Here is a 16706-nt window from a genome sequence, read left to right on the forward strand (position 1 = left end):
AACATGTAAAAAAAAAAAAAAAAAACAAGCGTAATAATACTGATGGAAAGACGCATTAAATCAAGAAACGAGGCTGAAGATAATCTGTTCAACCCTTAACCGAGGTTAACCTCTTATACTCGGTAGATTAAACATATTTTTTAATATTTTAATTTTTAAACTATTCTCAGTTTTATTTGGTTATTTGATGGCGCACACATTTGTAAATATCTTAACTCTAACTCCCCATGTGCACTAGTTCGTCTACTTTGCATAAATAATTTGATTTTATGGTTTAAACCGAGACAAAGCTGCTTGTTATTTAAAGGTTTAACATATGTTGATGTAAGGCGGCTGCTCGAGCACCAAATAGAGAAGCCTGTAATTCCTATCACGTTCTGTTAAAATACACACACATAATGTTTTTTAAATGTAACTTCAGACCCGAAAGTCTTTCAAAAAAAATAAAATAAATAAAACTAGTCTGTTTGGGCTTTTAAAAAATCCTCTAAACGCCCAATAGAAAAATCCGTTTTATAGGGTTATATTTAAATGTACTTATAAGTAAATCCCTCAGCTAGAGCTCATTAAAATAAGAGATTTTTTTAGAACTGTTGCACCTTTGAAATTGTATGGGTGTAAAGTAAAATATGTGTGCTTTTAGGTCACATTTCCCATGGAACTTAAGTATAAAATGTTATGTTATTTGAGGAGCATATTTAGCATTTTTTGCCTTTTGTATATTTCAAATTAAAACTTTAAAGTTCTCTTCACATAAGATCAGTTGCTTAGTACCGTCTATACATGCAGTAGAAATCTTTATTTAAGCTGCAAAATGCCGTAACTGGCTCAGACTCTTTGTGCCAAAATTCATAATTTGCGTCACTGAATGTGCTACAAGTGACTTATGATAATTTCTGAAAAGTGGCCCGACATGTTTTCACTGACACTGGATGTGCTGTGGTTCTAAATCTCTAAGAGGAAAGATAACTGGCCGCTGTTGTGTGTTTAATTCCGATGCTGAGCACATGGTTCAACCTATAACTTGTAAAGCAAAAGAGCGCTAACACGTGAGGGGAAATCAACTGCCCTGCGATGATCACGTAACACATACAATATTGAGCAAAAACAAGGGGAAAATATAAAGAACAAATACATTTGTACCCAGCACTGAACAAAACACACAGACCGTCAGTGCCCAAAAACGTGTGGTAGAAAGAAAGCATTGGCCTACGTGAGCATATAGCAACAAAATGTTGCTGGGAATCTCATCATGTCGCTCCTTTTTCCAGAAATTCTTGCACTTATTGCATCCCTTTGCAGCGTAACTTGGGAATAACTGGCTTGCATGTTGCAACCATCGTCTGCACGCCCGTGCATCGTTGTGCTGACCTCCTCTCGCCGTGGCTAAATTTGTTTTACAATCCACATTCTCGTGTGACTTACACCTGCAGGATCGACAGATTTCGGCCGTCGTGGTGACTTGCACAATAAATAACCCCAGCATATTTTGTGCTGTAAAACTAGCCCATTACAATTTAGTAACCGTTCAGGTGGTAGGCAGGTGATGTCACATTGGCTTAGCTGTGTTAAAAAATGTGCGCTGGTGCTCTTGGTGTTGTGCACAGGAAGCATTTCATTTTTTGTTTTTACAACTTCAAGTGAGATTTGAAAATTCAGTGAAAGCAGCTGAAAAAAAAACCCTGTTGAAGTAGAAGTAGACCTCTTGTGGTCACCAAGGGAAACGGATTGAGAAAGCTTAACATCGCTGTCAGCCTGCGCGGTCCGAGCGCACCGAGTGGGAGGCGACAACCTACACCGCCAGTGTTTCACGGAGACTCCATCAGAGCTGTTAGCTGTTTGTTGTGTCACAAGGAAGACATCAAGAAGGAAGCCGCAGGGGAAAATGGAAAACGAATACAGGAGGAAGATGAAGGAGAAACTTGGCCTGAGGCGAGACATCTTTAAGGAGTTCCTGGCGGAGTTTCTGGGGATATTTTTCCTGATAGTGAGTACCTCCCTCTGCACCTGTCATCCAGCTTAAATAGACGCTTTAAAGCTGCGAGCCAGCAGCCTATGATAATAAGGTGTCAAACTGGGTCTCCAGGGACTGTAACTGCTGTCTGTCATGAGTCTATTAACAGACTATATATCTTGAAAATATCTTTGTCTTTCATGTGCTCAGCTTTGATTTGCTGCTGACAGACTGTAAAAATCACAACAAAATGTTTCTGATTTAGGGAATGTTTCTCTTCAGGCAAGCAAAGGCATCCCGCTCTACAAATTTGAAAATTTGCAAATATGTTATTTCATCATAATTCTTATGTCACATGGGGGGGGGCTGAACATGGACTTAAATTATAGCAGGAATAGGAAGTGTGTTTATTTCCCACCCTGGTGTTTTCATTCATTCAAGCGGTGGCCTGCTTTACAGTTATGTTCCTCTATCCACCTGTCCACCCCGACCTCCAAAGCCTGTGACACACCATCAACAGCTTCCTTTTTTATTTGCCTTTAAATCACCCACACCCTTTACCTAATTAAGTGGGGGACTCATTACTGTTTCCAGCTACAAATTGTACTAATTGCTGCAGATGGTGGTCAAAGGGGGCTAGTGTTAATGGTGGGTATAATTGGACCAATTAAATTAAACACAGTGAGCCTCTCTGCCTCTGCTGTTTACGTTTCTGTTCTTGTTTGTGTTCCAGCTCTTTGGATGTGGTTCGGTGGCCCAGATGGTCCTGAGCAGAGCAGGTCTCGGTGACATATTGAGCGTCCACATTGGTTTCACTCTTGGAGTCATGATGGCCGTCTATATTGCAGGGGGAGTGTCAGGTAAAAGTTCCCCTCGCGTTAATTATGTCACCCCTTTTTTTAAACAACTAACAATTTGAATATCAGATTGTTAGCAGATGAATCGATTGTTTTGGTCACTCAAATGTTAAAAACAGCCAAAATACTGAGTTTAAAAGTAACAAAAGTAACAAAGGAAAGGACACATTCCCACAATACAGACACATAATTGTGTAATAACTATGTGTTTAGGGTCTACCTGCAGGCACATGATAAAAATGCTAGTTTCAATTTGTTGTCACATTGTTTTCCCTCACTAATTCAGTTGTTTTCTTATATAAAATACTTAACGTTACTTAATAATTCACCCTGGAAAACAAAACTAGGCTGGTAATGAAGGTCACTCTGCTCCAGATGACTTTTCTCTGTGTTTAAATGATAACACACAGGTCTTAATGTAAAGTTTATATTTTTATGATCCTTGTGACACTAAATTACTGCCATTATTTAATTATCCTCTCTAATGGGCTACATTTCTGTTTAATAGTAGTCTGAATGGTCTAAGTCTGGAAATTTTGCACCAATGGGACTTTATCGGGTGCATTCCTTGAGGATTAAGCAGACCCTGCTCGGCTTTGCCAGCAATGACAGGGATAGAAGGGGATAGTTGTTAAATGTCACGGTGCTTCTCACAGGCTGTCTGAGCCAAAGTGAGCGTCCATTAATCAGTGATTACAGTATCCAGTGTGTCAAGGGTTGCATTGTGCAGACTCCATGAGATGTATGGACATTTCATCAGTATTTGAAGGGGAAAAAGCTTCAAGGCTGAAATAAGAGATTATATAAATGCTGTGGCATCTGAAGGCTTAGTCACCGCTGAAAAGAAAAGTTTAATGTATCTGAAGTAAGGGGAAGCGGCAAGTTCAGTGGTAACATGAGCTTACCAGCACCTTTGTTTAAAAGTGAATATTTGCTGTTTCATGAGGGTTACGTGTGCAATTCTTTGCAGGCTTCAGAGTTTGTTTTTGGCTTTGGAGAAGACAGAGTTTCATAAATAAAATTTGGGTTTTTAAAAACAAAAAACAAACAAACATAGTATAATAAGTGAATTCATTTTTTAAAAATTATTATTATTTTTTAAGAATCAAAGACTGAAATATCCAATTTACGCTAAATCAAGGAAGCCAAACATACGGCCTGGGGGCCAGAATCGGCCCAGCAAAGACTCCAATCTGGCCCGAACCAAAGCAATTTATGGTTAAACAATCAAATGATTAAAAAGTACATGTTTTTTCACCATCTGCCATAAAAACTGATTTTTTGTTTGCTTGGTTTTACTTTACAGTGACTTCACAGTTACAAAAGCAAACAAAACATTGAAATTTTCAGTGAATTAAAAACTTTATATTTCATAATTACAGGACAGTCTGAGTAATGAACAACCAGAAGTTTGTCTGTAATTTCACACACTTATCACATAGTTTTACTGGTCCAATATGGCCCACTTAAGATCCCATGTATGTTGTATGTGGCCTGCGACATTAAAAGAATTTATAAATATAAATATATATATATATAAATATTAATGTCATGTAGGCTGTACTTCGTTAAAGGTCTTAGTATTTGGTTAACTACGCAAGCTCAACACCCATAATGTGGTTGAATTTTTCCTGCCTTTTCTTTACTTTTTTCCACCTATTTCCATTCCTTTTTTTTTTTTTTTTTTTGCTGTTAGGGATGATTGCTGTGAGCACTGAGACTCATGGTTCAGTTTTACTTGCGCGACATGATTAATAAGAATAGTTTAAAGCTTCAGAAGAGTCGCTGAAAAACTTGAGGACAGCAAGGTTAATATATGAAGAGCTTTTGCTGCATGACTGAGCCATTCAGCCCTGGGGTCCACGGCTCAGTGGGAATCTTCTGTCCAACGACATCTCTGAAGATGATCATAGGTATTGGACTAATGAGCTTTACTGGGGCATGGGTCTCTGGAGAGGAGGGGAGTCAGGTGTGGCAAGCCTGGCTTTCTAGGCTCCCCTGGCAGGGAGGCTCCATAGGAGAAGAAAACACAATTGTTTTCACTTTGTAGTCTGAGATTTTAGATGACAGTGCACGGTAAGTGTGACACATCATGGTCACTCTAATGACCCGCAGCCTACGTGTGCCTTAAGCAGATTCAGGCAGATTATGTCAGATGCAATTCAGACAGGCAGGTCTGGCTGGTTGTCGTGGTCTGTGTTTGTGAACAGGATGGGGAGATTAACAATGGGCGCATGGCCGATACCCCCAGTGGTGTTACCACATCTAGGTCAAAGCCAAGAACCCAGAGTGTTAAATAAATGACCCCACACTGCCATCACAGCCCAATAACAATTGGCTGGAATGTGTTCAAACACGCCTCTTCAGGACAATGCAGAAGAAAAAGTATTGACTCTGAAGGCACACAAACCCGGTGCCCTTTGTTTGAAAGTATCCTGAAGATTGTTAGCAGAGGGTTTGATCACAAGCATGAAATGATCAGACAGGACGTCACTAAGTGTTTTAATCTACTGCACACTGGTTTCACCTCATCTGGTAAGACATAAGAGACTTTTAAATGCCTGGCCAAGTCCTCCTCTTTGGTCTCAGATGTTTGACATCTGATTTAGAGCTTAAATGGTTAGTCAATTAATTTGTCAATCAACATTTGATAATTATCGTTTAAAGGGTAACTCCGTCAATTTCACAAATCGAAGTTTGTTTGCAGGTCTAGGGGAATATTTCATGATGTGGGGGAGGGGAGAAAGGCCTGATGTAGCTTAACAAGGAAGAAGACTATGGAATAAAGAAGTTAATGACGTCTGTAGCCATGCTGGATCTTCTTTGATTATTTTTAAAAAAAAACAGCCTTACAGTGAGCCTAGGTGTAATATAAGAGTCTCATGCTCAATGCAAAGTATTCAGAGTGATAAACTCAGTGTTTGAGGTTATAGGGCTTTGAGAACTGTGTGGCCATCATTCATCATAGAAAACAGGTCTTAATTTTTGCCAAAGCTTTTTTGTGTCATAAAATCATTGTTGATTACTATTGTTTCTCATCTTTGACTTGTAAATGCTGCAATGCTATGTTCCTAATGCATTGTTGCATTGTTCCAGGAGCCCATGTGAACCCGGCAGTCTCTCTGGCCATGCTGATCCTGGGGAAGCTGCCTCTAAAGAAGTTCCCCATATACGTGGCAGCACAATTCCTGGGGGCTTTTGTTGGATCATGTGCCGTCTATGGATTGTATTATGGTGGGTGTAAATTTCGCCAGTACCAAAAGGCAGGATTTTTCTGAGGAAACCCGGAATAACCATCCAACAATAACAATAATCACAAACCAGATGTACATGTTAAAGAGCCGAAACAATGATGCTTCTCATTATTATAGTTGATACTGTTTTAATGCCTGAATTCTTTTTTAAATATTAGATGAGCTTCATGGCAGTAATTTTATAAACATTTCTTTTGCAGATGCTTTGATGGACTTTACCAAAGGAGAATTTATTGTTACAGGTGAAAATGCCACAGCCACCATATTTGCAAGCTATCCTTCAAAACATCTGTCTGTCCTAAACGGGCTTGGTGATCAGGTGGGCCTTTAGACCTGTCACTTATATTTTGTAATTTAGATCTTAATGACTTTTACACTCCTTTACATATTTTTGTCAGTTGATCACAGTATATTGTGGATGTAGAAGTAGAAGTGCCCTGAGTTTGGGACTACATGCATACACAAGTAAGAGCAGAAAGCAAATATATTTTCAAATCATGTGTGTTTATGAAACCTACCGTAATACATTGAGCTTTAGATATATAATTGAGGTAAAAGAGTTTGGCCAGACTTACCCTTTTAGTAAAAGCATAACATTTGATAGACCTTTACAAGCTATATAAATGGCCTGATAAGCCTAAAAAGACAAAACAAAACATGTTATTGAATCAATGTGAATTATAACCTTACAAAATATTAATTTCTTTTATATAAAATTAATAATCCAAAAAAGAAAAAATTATATATAAGACATTTTATTATAATACACCAAACCTTTTTGTCCGCAAACTCCTCCTCCATGATCAGGGATACAAAGGTACATTTCAGGCGGCTGAAGGTTCTTATCTATATCAGACATGACATCATCATCACCATCATGTTGCCAAGCAACCCCAAGCAAATTATCCAGGCCTGTAACACTGTATACAAAATTTCACAGCAGTTATGTTCATTTAGTTTAAAATTTGAATACTATCATATATCATGATGCCATCATGTTGCCTGGCAACCACCTAACAATGGCATTTATGTGATAGAGGAGAACCTCATCATTGCAGTGCGCCCAAAAAAGACATGACATGGTTAAAGATAATCTGGAGTAAAAAAAAGACCCACCAACCCTACTTATTATTTTCTAAATGAGATACAGTATGTCAGTTTGCCAACAGCACAAACACTACTGTAACATGGGTATGCAAAAGTATAATAACATTTCCAAATTAACTGACATGTTCACTGTTTTAGAGATGTTTTAACAATAAGTGTGTCATAATATGCTTATATTGTTGATAAACATGATATTAAATAAACTAACATCAAATAATCATCAAATAATATTCCTGTTATTATCTCATTATGGAATATATTTAATGTACAGTGAAGTCCTTCAAACACTGCAGCAGCTGCAGCAGCAACTATAGCAAATATGTTCAGAGTTGTGCTAACTGCCTTATTTTTTATTGTTTAAGGTAATTGCAACCGCTGCACTGGTCATATGCATCCTGGCTATCACTGACAGGAAGAATATCGGCGCTCCAAAGGGCATGGAGCCTCTGAGTATTGGCCTGATCATCGCAGGCATTGGAGTGTCCATGAGTCTGAACTGTGGCTATCCAATCAACCCGGCTCGAGACCTTGGCCCCCGTTTCTTCACAGCTTTGGCTGGATGGGGCATGGAAGTTTTCAGGTAACTTAGCTGTCTGATATTTAAACAAAAGGTGGTTGTTATCGACTGTTAAGTGCATTTTATTGAGACTTTGGGAAGAATTTCATTTATTGAGTTTCTGTTCTTATTGCACATGATGAGCAGCATTTGCACCATCTTCACTCCTGTGACAACTGAATTAATATTTCAATGAGAGCGAGGAGCAGAGGGCAATCCAATGCAGATAGATATAAAATATTCAGCGCTTTGTTACTGAAATGAAACAACTGGATGTTCCTCAGTTTTATTCCTTTTTACCTTCAGCTGGTCCTGTTTTGTGTTTTTCCACAAAAAGGTTTTAATCAGATTTGGAAGATCACAAAAAGGGTTATTTTGTCTACACATGTAGTGTGCAGTACTCAATACCTGCTGTTATTAACACTCAACCACTGCACTATGTATATTATAATATACACTTACATATTTTTTGTCTATTTTTTGCATAGTATTATTAGTGTTAGGTTATGCTGCATCTATTTATCTTATCTTATCTTATCTTATCTTATCTTATCTTACTTACTACATTAATGGCACTTTTTGGGGTATTTTAAATCACTAGTAACAGCTGCTATAAAAGATGAAAACTAACTGTCACATGTGCATTCATGTAAGTCCATCTGTCCATCGGTATATGCAGTAGTTAAAGTGGGGTTCTTTGATTAATCTCCACTAACTTAAAAATATATTTAACACCCCTTATAAAAAACAAATACATCATTTTGACCCCGATTCCCTCATGCTATCTGTGAGCCAAAGGAAATTCTAACAAGTTGAGAAATATTATTTCAAAGTTGCTACAAAAGCGTTCAATTAATCATCGCCACGAAAACGGCTAATCATCAAACTGTTGGCTATGCTCTGGGAAGATAGCGTCATTGGCAGGATGGAAACATTTTTGAAGCTGTGACACGATGATGTTGATTTATATGTTGATTTTGGCTTTATTGACAGATCTCTCTTCGGTTTTAAGCAAGCCAAGCTAAAGCACCGTCTAACAATCCAACACCCTAATAACCCAAGCAAATCCTCCAGTAAACCTAAAAGATCTGTATATAAAATAAAGAATGAAGAAAAATAATCAAAGAGCAAAACGTTGCAAATGTAAGGAGGTTACACATCCATTCTCTAAGTAAGTTTATGGAAAAACTGAGGAATGGAGAAAATCATACATCATCGATCTCTGTGTTTAGCACAGACAACATTTCACTTCATACTTCCCTGATTTTAAAACTAAAGTTTAGGACTGTTTGTGCCCCAGTCGCAACAAACTGGTGGATTTATCCTGAAATACCAGCAGGTGTCTCACGCAGTATTTAGGCCAACCCGTTAAGTATCCTGAACTCTCAGAGCATGACAACTTTGCTCCCACTCCCTCTTACCCATGTGAGTCAGTCCTGACTCAATGAAGACTCAGTCAGGAGCTCAGGACACGTTTCTATGTGGAAGATGATATTAAACTCAGCTGTAACTGTCAGGTGCATCCCACTGGTTTCAGGCGGGGTGTTATCAGTGCAATTAGAAAAAAAGAAAAAAGTTGTGCTTTAATACTTTCTATATGTAAATGTTCGAACAAAGAATTTTTAACAACAGTGCAATGTTCTGTAAAATTTCTCTCCTCCCTCTAAGAAGTGATTTAAAGGGTCATGAAGGTTGCACACAGAGCTCCCCGCATCTGACAGGGTACACACTCGTGACATAGAGACACAGAAAAACAACAGTGTCACGGTCCGCTGTGACGGACCGAGTGGAGAATGCGTGTAATGGACCCAGGTGCGTACACAAGTGAACAGACAGGAGTGAGCTTTAACAGAAGGCGAGCCTTTATTATGGCTGAAAACAAGGTGTGCAAATACAGCAGGGATGGCGTGGCTAAACAAAAACCTAAACTGGGAACAAACTATGGTGAGGCTATGGCTTGGAAGACAACAGACCAGGCGTGGAAACACGGAGGGTGGGAACACAGACGACGCGACACAGACTGTAAGAAACACAGAGACTAAATACACATGAGGGATGATCAGGGGAAGTGGCCACACATGGGAACGCAGCTGACACACATGAACTTAACGACAGGACAGGAGGAGTGAGCTGAATACACAGACAGTGAATGCAGGCCTTCAAAGTAAAACAGGAAACATGAGACATGAACCGGGGAGACGTAGTACAGGGGGAGCTGACATAACTGACAGCATGAACTTGACAGTACAAGACACACAGACATAAACACACGAAGGGCAAGGGAGACGTAATGCAAGGGTAACATAATTACAAAAAGGACTGGACTACCTTAAAGAACCTAAGCAAACAATAAACATCAAAATAGGTTAAGCATAACACACTGGGTCACACGACCCAGGACCATGACAAACAGGCAATTTAGAGTTGACAGAAACCCTAACAGTTTAGAGAAACCTGCAGAATCCAGGTGTTGTGACATTTCTGTGAAATGTTTTGCTTCTTGGAACCAAAAATTATCTGGAAATTTGGGAAATTGAGACAGTTTTTTTGTATTTAGCACCCTTCAGACCACATAAATATGTATGTGGATTCCTAAATTAACCACTTACTAATCTTAGAAAGATCAAGAAGTACTGACCACTCCAAACCACCATCAAAATGATGCTGTGTCATCAAAGTGTACCTTTTATATTTTTCCAGTATGTTGCAAACATACGTGGGTTCAGTGTGTCTCCATGTCTCACTTTCACTTTGGACTTTGACTGGAGTGCAAACAGAACTGTCTGGCTACATGTAAATTACCTGAATGCTTTATAACAGTGAACTTTGTGTCAGCTGTCTGACCAACTATTCACAAATCGGTAATGTCTGTAGTGAAAATATTGGACAGAGACCCCAAGAAGTAGTATCACTGAACAGACTATCATTTACACCGTCTTCACTTAGACTTCTGGTCCTAACAGAGTTAGAAAACACTCCTCTGATGGCTCATCTCAGTCTCCGAGTGTTGAATCAGATTCTTATTCTTAATTTAGAAGATATCTCCCCAGAATCTTTGTGATATTAGAAAACCACATCAGCTGTTGAACGCTGAAGTATTAGAATTTTCAGGAGCTGATCTCATCAATTGCTGGCAAATATACAGTGTTGGGCTTTTTAACTAACTCCTGTAGGATTCAAGCTTCCAGATATTCCAGGTCATGTTTAGTTTTTCCAGTTGTTGCTTCATTCTCCCTCAGGTTTCCCTTTTATGAAGACAGTATCCTCTGGGTTTCTCTGCCCAAAGCAAATTCTTTGTACCAAATCAAAACTAAAGCTTTCGTAAAAGTACCCCTCAGAACTGATGGCAGTTTTCTGAGGCATTAGGCCTATAATCTTCATTCCCATCTGATCCAGCTGGGTTTTAACTCAAAATGTTTATTTTGGGTTGGCAACATAACACAGTTTAATAGTACAGTTTGCCTGAAGACAAAGCGTTTGTGCTGTTTGTTTGTGGATTTGCCCTCAGCGTCCGATCATCATTGGCTGTGTCCTGATCCAATCTCTTTAACCCCTGGACCTGAAAGTGTCTGAGCACAAACTAAGACCCAGGTGCTCTCTGAATAATATAGGGCATATAAATGCAGACTTGGATTTTTTTTTTTTCAACAAGCCTGAGAAATATAAATGTTCTGGTGTTATCTGTTACTGCACTACAGCCGTAAATATCTCATGTGTAGCAATGTTTCTATACTAATGGGTAGAAATGCACTTAAGAGGTTTGTATCACTGTGGTAAATCTGATTAAAAATGCAACAAAACAAAAGAAAAAATGGAAGTCGGGCTGAGGATTTCCTGACATTCCGTTTCTTTTCTCGCTGGGTAGAAATGCACTGAAGAGGTTCGTATCACTGTGGTAAATCTGATTAAAAATGCAACAAAACAAAAGAAAAAATGGAAGTCGGGCTGAGGATTTCCTGACATTCCGTTTCTTTTCTCGCTGGGTAGAAATGCACTGAAGAGGTTCGTATCACTGTGGTAAATCTGATTAAAAATGCAACAAAAGATTAGGTCCAAAACATCTGACAATTCTTTGGGAAGGTTGAACGCCTGGAAAAATGATTTAAAGAAGGACATATCCATGGAACAATGTGCATTGGTTTGCGCAAAAGCTCATAAACAAACTATTAATTCTAGACTAAGGTTGTTGCAATACAAATGGTTAATGCGAATATATGTTACTCCGGAAAAATGAAATAAGTACAACTCTAATATTCCAGACACTTGTAATAAATGTAATGAAGATAAAGGTAACTTTTGGCATTGTATTTGGGATTGCAGGAAGATAGGCTCTTTTTGGGTTGCAGTAACACAAACTATGAAACAAATATTATCCAAAGAGGTTGTTTTGGATCCTGGCTTCCTTATTTTGGGATTGTACCCGGAAAACATGAAGTACACAAAAAGTGACAGAATGTTTATTGATATGGGTTTGTTACAAGCAAAAAGATTAATCGCACTAAAATGGAAAAGAACAAGGGAACCGAGTATCACACAGTGGATAAAACAAATGATGGTGGCTTTGCCATTGGAGCGGATAACATGTATACTGAAAAGGAAATTGGATGTTTTTGAGAAGGTGTGGAGACCATTTGTGAATTTTGTAGAAGGATTTGTATTATCTGAGGAGGACGAGGACTGAGGGCAATGACATTTGATTTGGGATAATGATAAATTTAGGCCTTTAACGGAGTGATAAATCTGATGACTTTTTTGTTTTCTTTTTGCTGTCTGAGAGGAGTGTATGTTCATGTAGTATTTAGAATGTTGGACTGTTTGTAAGTCATTAAAATGTAAAAAAAAAAAAAAAAAGATATTGTTGGAAAAAAAATGCAACAAAAGACAACATGTAGTAAAACAAAAGAAAAAATGGAAGTCGGGCTGAGGATTTCCTGATATTCCGTTTCTTTTCTCGCTCACTATTTGCATTTGATGGTGTCAATGTGACCCACTGAGTGTCTGCCTCCCAGCCTGATCATCTTAGCCGTGGCCATAGATTAAAGTCTATAATCCGGGTGCCTCTCTCCTCAAGTCTACTTCCTGAATGTCTGCTGGACCTTGTTTACTTTCAGGCCTGCTCTTTTAATTGAAGCCCTTTCACCTATTGCTACATTAACCCACAAGACTCTAACTCCCTCTTCTAAGTAAAAGAGTCTTTGCGGGGGGGCAGAGTGAAAATGAGGACACAAGCAGCTGGTCCAACAAACAGAGCTTCTTAGTCTTTATTGTAATCTGGGATAACTTGTCTCCGGTAGGAGGATACTAACATAAACAAAGAGACTAGTGAAGCAGTTCACAATATGTCTTTTAAACCTACTAATTAACCTGCCTAATTAATTAATAAAATTAGAGATCATACAAAAGAAAAAAAAATAATACAACATTAATTGTGCTGCATTTGTGCCATGTTTGCAGTCTTTTATTTTTTATAGCATTTAAAACAACATCCAAGTTGCAATTTTGATTCAAAAATATAGCTAGCATATCTGCCTATCTGAGGCATTATGACTATAATCTTCATTCCCATCTGATCCATTTGGGTTTTTTTTTTTAACTCAAAATGTTAAAACAACAACAAAAAAAACCATCTCACATGTGTCAGCATGTGTCAGTGCGAGATGGACAAACACAAGAGACTCATCAGCCAAAGGCAAGTAATAAACACCATCTATGTCTGAAATAAAGACAATCCTAGCAGCTAGTTACACCATAATTGCTTATATTAGCATAGCAGTATCATCCATGAACCCACTGTGATGTGGACAGATTAATCGGCCACAATATCACCAATAAACCTGCAAATCCTTAGATCAATAAAATGGGATAAAACATGTTACCTACTGAGCATTGAAGGTGGTGGTAGGTAGGTTTAATTATCTTAGGATGGAGACGGACTCTTCAGGTTTTAGCCACAGACTGTATGTAAAAGATGGACAGAGCTGATGAAGTCCCATTTTGAGCCATTTTGAGATGAGACAATAAGGGGTATGTCTGACTTTGAAGCCATATGCTTATTAGCTGCTGACTTGTTTTTGGCTCATAAGTTGTTAAGTTGCCAGCTAATGAATATTTCCTGGATAATCCTCCTTTCTGAAACTTAAAGTTATAAAACATTACAAAATGGACTCAATGCTTTATACAGTATAACCAGAAAATACTTCCAAAGACCATAAACTCAACAGTAAAGTATTTACTGTGGTCCCAGTAGAGAGACATCTATTGGACTGTGAGTCATTCTGCAAACATAGCTTTCGCCCCCTGATGGCCATTAAAAGGAATGCAAGTTTAGGGTACTGGTTCCTGTTTTCGGACCCAGAAGCTACATCTAAGTTATCAGATAATGCTAGCTAGTTGCATTTCACAGAATGAGATATCTGCTAGTTAGGGCTAAGTAACATTAATTTGAAAAACAAAAACCACTAGAATTTAACTCAAAACTGGCACTCAGGTTTCTTGGGCAGTCTACAGGTATAATTAACAATAATGTTAGTCATATTGTTTGTCCAACACACTCTACAAACCTAGCCATGAAGTAACTCATACTCTACTGGCACCAACCTTTGAAACTCAAAGTGAAGTCAGAGTTGTAAAAAACAAAATTTTTGTATCAGGTCATAACTTTGTTTATTCCTGATGTGACGATGGCTATGTCGAGCATTAGAAGAATGATTTTAACTCACTTTTGGAGCTGGCCTCAAGTGGCCACTGGAGGAACTACAGTTTTTGTTACATTTTTCAGCACTGGAGGTTCCTGCTCAGTTCTAGCAAATCAACATAAAACTACTCTTTGAAACCAAAACATAAATGTAATATTTTCGTATTGTTTGTAGTGTTTTTTAAAATCCTAACAAGACATTTCCGTCAGCTGTCTGTCTTAATGATTATCCCGTTTATTAGAGTCTAAATAAAAATATTAGAATTTCACTCTTGTTAGTGATTCCTCGGCATGAATCTAACATCAGCCTCTCTCTGTATGGTAAACTTTTTACTTCATGATCCTAGTTTGTTTGTTTTTTAGGACTGCGCAATAAGCAAATTTTTATTTTTAAATCCTTAATAAGACCAGATACGTTTGGGGCTGTGTTTTTGTGACATCATAATCTCTGCGTATGTCCCCTGTCTGCAGAGCTGGAGGCTGCTGGTGGTGGATTCCTGTGGTAGGGCCCATGGTGGGTGGTGCAGTGGGAGCAGGTGTTTACCTTATCTTCATTGAGCTGCACCACCCTGAACCTGAAAAACAAGAGGAGAACAATGTCCAGGACAAATATGAGATCGTAACTATGACTTAATACTAAAAAAAAACAGGTGTTAGCATGAAAACTGAAATCTATTTCTACTGTAAAAAAATATCTGAGTATATTTACAGTGAATAGTTGCATGAAGCATGTACGTGAATGGAACATTTTATAGTCATTTATTTATATACACATGAATATTTTATGAAGCCTTTAAAGTCTCTCTTTTTTAAAAGTCTATACGACTTCAGGTATCAGGGTTTATCTTCCAGGGGCTCTTTTATATATCAAATTTGACTAAAATAATATATCAACTATACAAAAAATATATTCTCTTTAGTATCATAATAATAAAACCTTATATAAAGTGTTTTTTCTGCATTAATCAGTAGCTATGCAGTATTTTTAATCTCCTATTTCCTAACTGGGACCATCTTCTCCTGTTAGAAATATTTGCCAAGTTTCTGAACAATATTGTTTTTTTATGTGCTTCTGTCAAACAAGTGGGCATTAAATATACAGCATGTATTTGAAAACTGCTGAAAGGTAGCAATTTATGATATGTTTAGGTAGTGGCATTAATTGGTATCGTGGAGTGTCTTCGCTCTGTGTCACACCATCCTTTGCGTGCATGTAAAAATGTACGATTGCTGCATCTTGCTGTTGTCGTTTTGTTTTTTTAACGTGTATATGTAGAAAGTCGAGCCTTAAAATGACGATACTGGTATAAGTTTATATTTTCATTTATGTATGCTCGCATAAACTTTTCTTCTCTGCAAAGAATGTAGCACATGTCACTGAATTCCTTCATGTTCTTTGTAGCGGTAGTGTCACTGTATCACAGGCAGTATGCAAACACTGACTGTAACTGTTTACATTAAAACCTTCTCGCAGCTAATGTGGGAAATGTGTAATAAAGGCTGAAAATTCCCTCCAAAGCACACAATCATTGAGCCTCTTGATTCAGATTAGTTTGTGATATTTTGAGATTATCTTATCTGCACTATTTACTCTTGATACGTATTTGTTTAAGACATGATTTGAAATGTCCAATTTTGCCCGATCTTGCAGCCTTGAAGAATCTAATTTACATCTTCATATACTCTAAAACAGGGGTGTCAAACATAAGGCCCGGGGGCCAGAATCAGCCCAGCTAGCAAAGAAAGGCGACAGGTTTCATTTTCACTACATAAGATCAACGTGGGCTGCATGTGGCCCACCATGTATAATGCGTTTGACATGCCTCATCTATATGTGAATCACTGCTTAGATGGGCTGAGCCATATGTGCAGTAAATAAAAAAGCCAGACAAACAAACAAATAAATTAAACCAATCACATCACCTGTTTGGTCTTCATAAGGCTGTTTTTCAGCATAACATGACGTTAAACACAGCCTTGAAGATTGGATCACTCAGAATAGGCACTGCTGTCAGAAAACAGGAAGCATATAATCTCTGCTAATGCATGGATGCTGATATTGGCTGTCAGTTGAAGAAAAATAGCCGTTCTCACATAATTACTATGCTGAGTGTCATTTTACAGCAACGCAGTGGTTTAGTGATATAAAAGCACTCAAAGCACTTAAAAGTTGTTTGTTTTGTGAAACAGGAAATAATGATGACATAATCTATGATGTTTGTCTGTGCACCATGCATGAACTGGTCCATTAAACGCTGCACTGTTAACTGTATGTATGCAACTG

The 16706-nt window shown here is 38.1% G+C and overlaps 1 protein-coding gene across 1 annotated transcript; it reads left to right on the forward strand.

Moving 5' to 3' along the window:
* Positions 1 to 1761: 1761 nt before the first annotated feature.
* On the forward strand, positions 1762 to 15940 carry aqp9b (aquaporin 9b). Its single transcript, XM_086287161.1, has 6 exons — positions 1762 to 1987; positions 2688 to 2814; positions 5908 to 6045; positions 6266 to 6384; positions 7535 to 7752; positions 14894 to 15940. The coding sequence occupies exons 1-6, from the start codon at positions 1886 to 1888 to the stop codon at positions 15054 to 15056; spliced, it is 867 nt and encodes a 288-aa protein (XP_086143287.1). The 5' UTR covers positions 1762 to 1885; the 3' UTR covers positions 15057 to 15940.
* The last annotated feature ends 766 nt before the right edge of the window (positions 15941 to 16706 follow it).

The sequence above is a fragment of the Aulonocara sp. 'chitande type north' Nkhata Bay genome, linkage group LG1 (assembly GCF_057382095.1).
Source record: "Aulonocara sp. 'chitande type north' Nkhata Bay isolate Kocher_YH1m ecotype deep benthic linkage group LG1, A_spYH_male_GT1.1, whole genome shotgun sequence".
Taxonomy (NCBI): domain Eukaryota; kingdom Metazoa; phylum Chordata; class Actinopteri; order Cichliformes; family Cichlidae; genus Aulonocara; species Aulonocara sp. 'chitande type north' Nkhata Bay.

Excerpts from the sequence above, each read along its gene's own strand:
- aqp9b (XM_086287161.1), top strand. The coding sequence starts at position 1,886 with ATGGAAAACGAATACAGGAGGAAGATGAAGGAGAAACTTGGCCTGAGG. Across the intron at positions 1,988-2,687 it reads TGGGGATATTTTTCCTGATA|CTCTTTGGATGTGGTTCGGT; the intron begins GTGAGTACCTCC and ends TTTGTGTTCCAG. Across the intron at positions 2,815-5,907 it reads TATTGCAGGGGGAGTGTCAG|GAGCCCATGTGAACCCGGCA; the intron begins GTAAAAGTTCCC and ends GCATTGTTCCAG.